This window comes from Trichomycterus rosablanca, chromosome 18 (genome assembly GCF_030014385.1).
Source record: "Trichomycterus rosablanca isolate fTriRos1 chromosome 18, fTriRos1.hap1, whole genome shotgun sequence".
Taxonomy (NCBI): Eukaryota; Metazoa; Chordata; class Actinopteri; order Siluriformes; family Trichomycteridae; genus Trichomycterus; species Trichomycterus rosablanca.
Window position 1 is genome coordinate 18,688,948 of NC_086005.1, and position 11,966 is coordinate 18,700,913.

At 38.7% G+C, this 11,966-nt stretch overlaps 1 protein-coding gene across 1 annotated transcript; it reads left to right on the forward strand.

The window, feature by feature from the left end:
- Window positions 1-509: 509 nt before the first annotated feature.
- On the forward strand, window positions 510-3,258 carry il1b (interleukin 1, beta). Its single transcript, XM_063013821.1, has 6 exons — window positions 510-541; window positions 1,210-1,285; window positions 1,366-1,546; window positions 1,657-1,824; window positions 2,141-2,280; window positions 2,940-3,258. Exons 1-6 carry the CDS (start codon window positions 510-512, stop codon window positions 3,186-3,188), a joined length of 846 nt encoding a protein of 281 aa, XP_062869891.1. The 3' UTR covers window positions 3,189-3,258.
- Window positions 3,259-11,966: the final 8,708 nt, after the last annotated feature.

Genomic DNA, 11,966 nt, shown 5'->3' on the forward strand with positions numbered 1-11,966 from the left:
TAATAATAATAATAATAATAATAATAATACGATAATAATAATAATAATGATAATAATGATAATACGGATGATAATAATAATAATAATAATAACAATAATAATAATAATAATAATAATAATAATAATAATAATAATAACAATAATAATAATAATAATAATAATAATAATAATAATAATATTGTTTGTTAATAGTCGTATTGGTGGTAGTAGCAGAAGTATTAAAAACATATTAATCACCAGTAAGGCGTGTCAAGGCGCGTGTCAGGATTTTGGTGGGTTTTCCTAAACGATGTTTTGACGTAGAGATTTTGCGCAATATTCCAACCATTTCCGCGCACGTGAATTCCCCCGACAGCGCTTTAAAAGCTCGGTGTGGAACCACTGATCTGTGTAAACATTTCAACAAGCTGAGGAATTTAGAAATACCAAAGGGCAGCGCAAATCATTTAATTGTGAATCAACTGCCTATTTAATTGTTTGATTATTTAAAAATTTTAACTTTTTTCTCCATGGCTGACACGGATTTGTTATCTCTGCCAAGGTAAGTTTAATTCATTAAAGAACTCTTCTTCTTTAGAATATGAGGCCGAAAAAACATAAATATTACAATTACTTTCTCCAAAATGTTAGCCAATACTGAGTGATTATGTCCTAAAGTATCCATTTATTCTTAAATTAGGGCAGGTCAAAGTCAATTAGTCTTAAAACACTCCACTGCCCTAAAGGGTAGTGAAAGCTCAGCAGATGAGGTACTGGTTTAGAAATCTGGCCCTTTATCTTTAAGAGCATGCATTGTGTATTTATTAGGATTTTAACATCATGGTTTACACTCTTTGGTTACATTCATGACAGAAATGGTAGTCACTCAGTTCACAAGATCATCAATTCACAAGGTTATATCGAACACAGTCATGGACAATTTTGTATCTCCAATTCACCTCACTTGCATGTCTTTGGACTGTGGGAGGAAACCGGAGCTCCCGGTATTCGGTCACAATAGTAAGTTGCTTTGGATAAAAGCAGCTGCTAAATGCTGGAAAAGTAAAATGACCTGACACATAAGGCAATTAGAAAACACATTTGTCAACCTGTTGAGATCAAACTCCCCCACCTCATTTTGTATTGTGTTTAAATTTTGTAGTTTAAAAATCATTTTTATCATCTTTTTTATCAGTGTACAAAAATTGTCATTTATTTTTATTTTAACAGTCACTTTGATAGTGATGCCGCTTTTGACTTTGGCATGGACTTTGATGAGCTGGACTGCGTTGATCCCTTAAACATGGTAAGTCATGGACCCAGATTTGGTTTTCTTAATCTTTCCCCACAATGCTTTAGCTTATAGTGGATTCTGATGTGTTACAGAGTGGCAGATGTGACCTGCACAAAGGAATCCGAATCGAGCTTACTGAACAACCTCACAGCATGCGTCAGGTGGCAAACATTGTAATTGCTCTGCATAGACTAAAGAATATCCATAAAACTCAGTCAGCAGACCTCACCCACCAGAAGCTCTTCAATGTCATCATTGAGAATGTGGTTGAAGGTAGAACATTTTTGTTGTTATTTAATAAAAGTCTGTTTGCTGTGCAGTTGCTCTGGTGTGCACTGCACTTTAATGAAACTGTATAAGCAATTTCTTTCTTTGTCACACAGAATGCAAGGTGATGGAGATGTACCGTGATTCAAGCAAGACTTACCAAATGCAGGAAAGGACTGTGCAGTGCACTATCTGTGATCATTCCCAAAAGAACTTGGTGAAGCCCAAAGGCAGTTCAGTCCTGCTATCCGTAACACTAAAGGCTGGCAATTGGGACCATCAAGGTAAAACTTAATAATAAAAAAATTATTATTGTTGATATTATTATACCACTAATATGCTGTATGTACTGCATATGTAGCTTCCTACATGTCTGACTTAACCCTCAAATCTGCCATTTTTGTCTTAATTAATCCTGCCATTTAATTCATCACCTTCACTTCATTCTTCGACCTTTACTCTTTGTAAAATAAATGGTGTGTTTGATATCACTCTTTATTTTCTCTCTGTTTGCTTTTCCTTGCTAATCCTGAACTTCAGTTGTTACCACAAAATCATCCACATCACCACAACTAAAATGAAATGCTTTTGTTTCCACAGTATGGTTCAACCTTTCACCCTACACACCTCCATATTCTAAGGACACCAGAGGCCTGCCTGTATGTTTGGGAATTGTGAAAAGCAACCTTTATCTCTCATGCAGGAACGATGATAAAGGAGTCCCTTCTCTCTTCTTAGAGGTGTGTTAACAAAAACATATCTGTATGTGTTGTGTTTGTCTAAAATATGTCATTAAAATTGGGTGGGTACTACAGCCAATGTTATTGTGAATAAATCTAAAGGAAGCAGTAGTGAACAGTAAATACGAGGTATTACCACAGATGTTAAATATGGTTAAACTGACATCAGTTTTTATTTTTCATGACCAGAATTGCTTTGGCTGTGAACATAAACATTTTAAGCATTGTACCTTTAAAATCTCACTTTTTAAACTTAATTGTTTAAATGCTGCTTTATTTTTATTCCACTCTGCATGCCAGTAGGTGGGTTGGTTACCCTCAATTGCCTGTAAGTGTAAGTGTGTGTGTGTGTGTGTAATACCTGTGATGACTTAGCGCCCTGTCCAGGATACATCCCTGCCTTGTGCCCCATGATTTCTGTGATTTCAGACACATTATGACTGAAATCATAATGGGTTTTTATTTTGATTTTATAATGCACACTGGATCACAGGTCAGCTAAAATATGTACTAAGACAATGCAATATATCCCAAATATTTTTAAGATAGCACTCAATGAGAGAGGCAATTGAATATAAACACTCAGGAATATCAGTCAAACTAGACTACTACTACTATTATGCAATCATTATGTTGCTAATGGATTTTTTCTTTTATAGGAGGTAAAAGACAGACAAACATTGCGGACCATCAAAGAAGATGATGATATGGAGCGTTTCCTCTTCTACAGAAATGGCTCAGGCGAATCCATTAACACCTTTGAGTCGGTCAAGTACCCAGGCTGGTTCATCAGTACCTCCCAGAATGACATGAAGCAGGTGGACATGTGCAAGGAGAAAGTGGACTGTGATCGTGTCCATGCTTTTTTGCTGCATGATCAAAAAGTAGTCTTTGAAAATCAATTATAGAATTTTGATTTTAAAAAACAGTTTCCAGAAAGTATGTACTAAGTACAAGTATTCACCTGGAAGCTTTGATATTTATCGTGTACCTCTTTTTTGAGATATATTTATATAGATAATATATATTTATTATATATAATATAATTATGTATAGTTGGAACATTTTGTAAAACAAAATAAAAAAAAAACAAATGTGATTTGTTCATTCTCTTTCATCTTTGTTTAACTGATAACAGTTGAAAGGGGAAAAAATCCCAGTGTTTTCACTGTCAGCTTCATGTACACTATATTGCCACTCAGCCATCCAAATAATTGAATTCAGGTGTTCCAATCCCTTCCATGTCCACATGTGTATGAAACCAAGCACCTAGGTATGCAGACTGCTTCTACAAACATTTGTGAAAGAATGTGTCGCTCTCAGGAGCTCAGTGAATTCCAGCATGGTAACGTGATAGGATGCCACCTGTGCAACAAGTCTGGTCGTGAAATTTCCTCTCTACTAAATATTCCACAGTCAACTGTCAGTGGTATTATAACAAAGTGGAAGCGATTGGGAACGACAGCAACTCAGCCACGAATCGGTAGGCCACGTAAAATGACAGAGCGGGGTCAGCGGATGCTGAGGCGCATAGTGTCGGCAACTTTCTGCAGAGTCAATCGCTACAGACCTCCAAACTTCATGTGGCCTTTAGATTAGCTCAAGAACATTGCGTAGAGAGCTTCATGGAATGGGTTTCCATGGCCGAGCAGCTGCATCCAAGCTTTACATTATCAAACGCAATGCAAAGCGTCGGATGCAGTGGTGTAAAGCACGACGCCACTGGACTCTAGAGCAGTGGAGATGTGTTCTCTGGAGTGATGAATCACGCTTTTCCGTCTGGCAATACGATGGACGAGTCTGGGTTTGGCAGTTGCCAGGAGAACGGAACATGTCGGGAACAGTTTTGGAATGTTCCTCTTCCGACATGAATGCGCAACAGTGCACAAAGCAAGGTCCATAAAGACATGGATGAGCGAGTTTGGTGTGGAAGAACTTGACTGGCCTGACCTCAACCTGATAGAACACCTTTGGGATGAATTAGAGCAGAGACTGCGAGCCAGGCCTTCTTGTCCAACATCAGTGTCTGACCTCACAAATGCGCTTCTGGAAGAATGGTCAAAAATTCCCATAAACACACTCCTAAACCTTGTGGAAAGCCTTCCCAGAAGAGTTGAAGCTGTTATAGCTGCAAATGGTGGGCCGACATCTTATTAAACCCTATGGATTAACAATGGGATGTCGTTCAAGTTCATATGCGTGTGCAGGCAGACGAGCACGAGACTTTTGGCAATATAGTGTAATTTGTAAAGATAAATACATTTGGAATATGATGCCTTCAACACAGTCCAAGAAAGCTGGGCTAGAGGCGTGTTTGCCTGTGTTCCACTATCCGTCCTATTAATAAGACTTTTTAATGGTTTGGGAACTGAGGACACTAACTGTTGCAGCAAGTGGAATTATTGTCCATTCTTGTTTGATATTCAGACTTCAGCTGCTCAACAGTCTATGTTTGTTGTCGTCTAATTCTCCTCTTCATGTTGCACCATACTGTTGCACTGATCAGCCATAACATTAAAACCACCTCCTTGTTTCTACACTTACTGTCCATTTTATCAGCTCCACTTACCATATAGGTGCACTTTGTAGTTCTACAATTACTGACTGTAGTCTATCTGCTTCTCCACATACTTTTTTAGCCTGCTTTCACCCTGTTCTTCAATGGTCAGGACCACCACAGAGCAGGTATTATTTAGGTTGTGGATCATTCTCAGCACTGCAGTGACAATGACATACATGGTGGTGGTGTGTTAGTGTGTGTTGTGCTGGTTGTGCTGGTATCCCTTTGTCCATATAATGTACTAACACCTACAGTCATGTGAAAAAGTTAGGACACCGCATGAGAACCTTTGTCTTTTTGAACATATTTAAACATATTAACATTTGAGCTTCATTTGAACAGTACTGAGAGATGGAGCTTATATATCTAAACAAATAAAACTGAAAAAAATGACTTTTAAACTCATGTAATGAACAGAAATGGAAATTTATTGTGAGGAAAAAGTTAGGACACCCTATGCCCTAATAGCTGGTATTTCCCCCTTTGGCTGAAATAACCTCTAACAATGGTCTAATCATTGCAGCTGATGTGGTGCATCAAATTCTAATTTTAGACATTTTAGTAGTAATAAATGTGGGGGTGTCCTAACTTTTTCCTGAAAAAAAATTTCCATTTTTGTTTATTATATTTTACAACTAGTGTTTAAAAGTAATGTTTAACATTTCTTGTTTAGTTATATAAGTTCCATCTCTCAATACTGTTGATAAAACTCAAATGTCAATATGTTTAAATATGTTCAAAAAGACAAGGGGTTTTTATGGGGTTTTCATGGGGTGTCCTAACTTTTTCATATGACTGTATATAGTAGGAGGAAAAATTACCGTTACACTACATCAAACTAGTTGCACAGTCATGCTGTCACAAGGAAAAGAGCTCAAAGTTTGAAGCATATAACTTAATGTTATTGACTATTGAGTGTCCACACAGTTGTCCACATGAGTTATTCTCAATTATAATTTATACTGAGTATTGTTAAACTGACCATTATTGAATCAAATACATCAACAACTCCGATTTGAGGGTGTTACGGAGGGCTTTATTGGAGGGCACTTTTTAAGATTTCCATCTTCCTTTCCTACCTTTGCTCATAAGCTCAGATAGCAGAAGAAAATAGTTTAATATTTACTGCAGTCTATTGATAGTGCTGCTTTCCACTGGTTGTTTCAATCAAAATTAACACTAGTCATATGCACCGATCAGCCAAAACATTAAAACCACCTCCTTGTTTCTACACTCACTGTCCATTTTATCAGCTCCACTTACCATATAGAAGCACTTTGTAGTTCTACAATTACTGACTGTAGTCCATCTGTTTCTCTGCATGCTTTGTTAGCCCCTTTCATGCTGTTCTTCAATGGTCAGGACTCTCCCAGGACCACTACAGACCAGGTATGATTTGGGTGGTGGATCATTCTCAGCACTGCAGTGATACTGACATGGTGGTGGTGTGTTAGTGTGTGTTGTGCCGATATGACTGGATAAGTCACAGCAGCGCTGCTGGAGTTTTTAAACACCTCACTGTCACTGCTGGACTGAGAATAGTCCACCAACCAAAGATATCCAGCCAACAGCACCCTGTGGGCAGTGTCCTGTGACCACTGATGAACGTCTAGAAGATGACCAACTCAAACAGCAGCAATAGATGAGCGATTGTCTCTGACTTTACATCTACAAGGTAGACCGATAAGGTAGGAGTGTCTAATAGAGTGGACAGTGAGTGGACATGGTATTTAAAAACTCCAGCAGCGCTGCTGTGTCTGATCCATTCATACCAGCACAACACACACTAACACACCACCACTATGTCATTGTCACTGCACTGCTGAGAATGATCCACCCCCTAAATAATACCTGCTCTGTGGGGGTCCTGACCATTGAAGAACAGGGTGAAAGCAGGCTAAAAAAGTATGTAGATAAACAGATGGACTACAGTAACTAATTGTAGAACTACAAAGTGCTTCTATATGGTAAGTGGAGCTGATTAAATGGACAGTGAGTGTAGAAACAAGAAGGTGGTTTTAATGTTATGGCTGATAACATTGGCTGGTGTATTTGTGTTCTCCAAAACTTAATAATTAATTTTGTCTGTCTTGTCAGGCTAATTAAATATATTTTACAATTACAATTAGTTCAGTAATATTTATGCTGAAGGCACCCTCATAGGATGAAGCAGGACAAATGTATTATTAATATGTATAATTATTCAGGCTGTTGCTGAAGATAAAAATATAAATGAATCCAAACCTACACAATAGGTAACTAAATAATTAATCCCAAAGTATATAGACCATTGAGTCCGAAATGCTAATGTGACCTGGATAGAATCTGATTTATGAGAACAATTAATATCACTGTAACTGAAAATAAAATAGATTTTAGCAAATCACTGCCATATCACTGTTTAATCCACTGTGCAATATTTCAAACAGAAATTGGGAATTTGAAAATCAGGAAGTCAAAGAACAGAAAAAATGTGCTAGATCGTTAAGTAATCTATTTTACCGACTCAGCACTTCTGTGCATGTGATGTTTTATGGGGGTTTTTTTCAGTACTATACGGATGTACTTCCTTCCTTTTTTCCAGCTCTAAGATCAATCTTAAACACGACCTTTGGTTAGCAGAGCAAACACTCTCTAAACTGTCCCTGAACTGTCATTGTAATTTTTTTTTCTTATATCCCTTATGGAACAAGACACATACTGTACGTTTACCTCATTTTGTATTAAGCAGCAATGGTGTTTTCATGTTGCTTTTGTCATTGCAGCGCTGAGAATGATCCACCTAAATAATACCTGCTCTGTGGTGGTCATGTGAGAATCCTGACCATTGAAGAACAGGGTGAAAGCAGGCTAAAAAGGTATGTAGAGAAATAGATGGACTACAGTCAATAATTGTAGAACTTCAAAGTGCTTATGGTGCTCTATGGTAAGTGATAAAATAGACAGTGAGTGTAGAAACAAGGAGGTGGTTTTAATGTTATAGCTGTATATGGCATAGAATAGAATGCCTTCATTTGTTATACAGTATATACATATACAGCTGTACAGTACAACGAAATTCTTTCTTTGCATGTCCCAGCTTGTTTGGAAGCTGGGTTCAGAGTGCAGGGTCAGTCATTGTATGGTGCCCCTGGAGCAGAGAGGGTTAAGGGCCTTGCTCAAGGGCCCAACAGTGGCTGCATGGCAGAGCTGGGATTCGAGCTCTACCACTGTCCACAAAAAAAGAATTCTGGCAAGGCATAGATCAGGGCTTACATGTACAACCCCGAATGAGAAAAAAGGTTGGGACAGTATGGAAAATGCAAGTAAAAAATGCAGTGTTTCTTACATTTACTTTGATTTTTATTTGATTGCAGACAGGATGAACCTGAGATATTTCAGTGTTTTGTCTGGTCACCTTCAGTTTATTTCTTAATATAAATATAGTGGATTTGTAGTGGAAGCATTCAAATTCTTGAGTTTTTGCACACTTGTGGATTTTTTTCGAATTGGTATAATTGCCATGTTACCCCTCAATTTTAATTAAAACCCATAATGACGTTATTTGTAATAAAACATTTCTGACCCAATGTCTCCATCTACAGGACAGTAGTAAAGTTCTAGTAGCAAAGCACCCTCCAGTAGTCTTTAAACCTACACTGAACCAGTGGGTTTACATGACCATTGGCCACACCTTACTGCATGTCATTAATTTATTCTTTATTGGTTGTTTTAACTTGGTCAGGGTCATGGTGGGTGCAGTGCCATTTAGGAAAACTGGGCACATGGCAGAAATACACCATTTGCAGGGTGGTACTCAATCACATGTACTTATTCACATAGAGATCGGGCGACGCACCACCAAAGGGCGAAAGGGAAGACATTTTTCTATCACATTCAACCAGTGTTAAACTAGCTGTGACTGTTCTGGACAGTCTGTCTTGCCTCCGAATATCTTAGTCCAATCAGCGTCGAGTTGTGTTCCGTAAAGTACCGCCCCTTTTGGGCGATTTCAGTCTGATTTTTTTTCGAACTGTAGGCACTGCAATGCAATCTGTATGGGTTCCGGGAGGGCTCGCACTTACGTGCTTGTGTCACACGTAACCTGGTGTAGCGATAATTGGAGCAGCTAGCGATCTCGTCACCATCACTACCATTACCTCAGCTCGGAGCAACTCCATCGTGTCATTAAGGGAAATGCCATTCAGTCGTCGTAGTAATCAGGATAAATTAGCAACTAAAGAATTAGGGCCACCCAGACCAAATTTAAACATCAAGCAAGTATCTACAAAGGGGGGGGAATCATTTAAGTTATATAAGCATATAAGTAAACTACAAGTAAGTAATGTAATTTTTAAATTGTGATGGTAAAGCTGGTCTCTCTCCATGTTTAAAGTTATTTGTGAGGGCAAACTGACAGATGACTTAAGATGTTAATTATTTAAGCTTTACTTTACCCATTGAATGGGTCACCTTGGCCATCATCGCAACAATTGCCCCCCCTGAGAGATTTGGCAGGAGCCGCCATTGCTTATTCACCTGCTTACTCACTCTCCTGGGACACTTAACAGTAGCCTTATTCACCTACTGCATGTTTTGTTGTTAGAGGAAACAGGAAACTCCTCACAGTCAGTGACCAGAAGCAAGTATCAAACCCAGGACCCACACTGCTGTGTGCCACCCACCCTGTCAGATTCATCACTTCATGTCGTATACAGCATGATGGTAATTAAAAATTGTGTGACTGTAATTATTGTTTCATTTGTGTTTACTAATGACGATTTGATTTCCTTTTTCTTTTAGTTAAATTAAAGCGGGGCGGCACAGTGGGTAGCACTGTCATCTCACAGCAAGAAGGTCCTGGGTTTGATCCCCAGACGGGGCGGTCCGGGTCCTTTCTGTGCGTAGTTTGCATGTTCTCCCCATGTCTGCGTGGGTTTCCTCTGGGAGCTCCGGTTTCCTCCCACAGTCCAAAAACATGCAATCAGGTTAATTGGAGACACTGAATTGACCTTCAGGTGAATGGGTGTGTGTATGTGTGTATGTGTGTCTGCCCTGCGATGGATTGGCACCCCATCCAAGGCGTTACTGTGTTCCTTGCGCCAATTGAAAAACTGGGATAGGCTACTGTACAAAGACCCTAATTGAAAAAGACCAAAATTATTATATTCCAGAAAAGACCCAGATCTCAGGGAACCAAACACAAATTTAAATTAGGAAATCATGGAATTGAGCACACTAAAGATTATACTTACCTCGGACTAAAAATTAGTTCAACAGGAAACTTTAACCCAGCAATAAATGAACTGAGAGAAAAAGCATGCAGGGCCTTCCATGCCATAAAATGACAAACATTTGTAGAAATTCCAATTAGAATCTGGCTCAAAATTTTTGAATCAAGGAGAGGAGAGGCTGTGCCAGCACTGCACTCTCAGTACAGTAGAGACGGAGCTGCACTTCCTCACCCAATGTACCAAGTACCACCACATTCTTCCCCAAATTTAATAACATCATCCCGGACTTCCACTCCCTCCCAGACCCCGACAAACTGCCCCACCTACTGGGGAAGCAAAGAAAGAGCTGCACACTAGCAGCACTATACATACACCTGCCACCAAGTGAGGGACAGTGGGTGACCATGTCCCATAAACACACACACACACACACACACACACACACACACACACAAACTGATCGTTATTGTAGTTATTACTACATCATTACTATAAATATTATATTTTTATTGTTATTATTGTGCCCTGTTTTTATTAATATTTTATTCTATTTTATATTTTTTGCACATGTAACTGTTTTGTATATATTTGTTCTTTCTTACTGTTATTTTTATTATTTCTCTGTAACTTGCTTTGGCAACACGAATGTCCTTATTTGTCATGCCTATATATACATGCCATATAAAGCTTCTTTTGAGTTTGAGTGAGTAAGAGTGAGTAAGAGTGAGTGAGTGAGTGAGTGAGTGAGTGAGCCCCAATACCTCGACGAACTGCCCCACCTACTGGGGGAGCACAGAGAGAGCTGCACACACTAGCAGCACTACATACACCTGCCACCATGATGGACGGTACGTGACCATGAGACACACACACACACACACACACACACACACACACACACACACACACACACACACACACACACAAATTGGTATTCTTATAACTTACATTTAGTATTATTACTGTCACTGTTAATATTTTTATTGTTGTTACCACTTGCACTGTTTTTTCTAAATTGTTATATGTATAGGCTATCTGTAACTATTTTCATATTTTAGATTTTTTTTTGTTATTATTTTGTTTTTATTATATTTGCTAAATATGTAAGCTTTGCCAATACGAATATCCATATTTGTCATGCCAATATAGTTACGTTTGAGTTTTAGTTTGAGGGCATTTCTCTCATTTCCTAAAGAGCGGCTTCTCCCCAGCTACTCGGAGGCGCGGTTGGTGAGAGAGCCGTCTCTTAATTCGGACTGCGCACATGCGCGTTCGGCATTTCTCTCGTTTCCAACAGATTGGCTCTGGAGTTGCAGTACTGAGCGTGACGGCCTCGCAGTTGGCGATAGGGGTTTGCGACTCATCTGGGGGGTTTTGGTTTATGTTGTGTGTCTTCTGTTATTAATATCATTTTCTGTTATGTTAATAAAATCATTTATTTATTTATCTCCGCCTGAAGGGTCCTTTCTCTCCCCACCTGACAGCACTGTGTTTTTGTTTTTATTTGCATTTTTCATACTGTCCATTTAATTCTGATTTGGGGTTATAAAACAATATATAGGGCTTTGAATGTTTCCAGGTCCAATAATTTTGAAATGGAAAAGCTTATTAAAACTTACAGATGTCAGTGATTAACTGGTTAACCAATTAGGAAGTCAAAGTTCAATCAAAGCTTTCGGTTAAAAATGTGTTTTCAATGTATTTACACACATAATCTTTCTTCCAATGTAGTCATATTCAGTTACCTGATCGTATTTCTCATTTACTGACCTTGACTCCTAAATTAGGAGGGCCTTGGATTGAAATGGAGATCTGTATTGTGCATAGAGAGTGATGCAATGATCCCTATTATACCCTGTCTCTTTGCAGGCACCACTGACCAGCCAGAAGAGGTCGTAATTGCAGTAGCCATG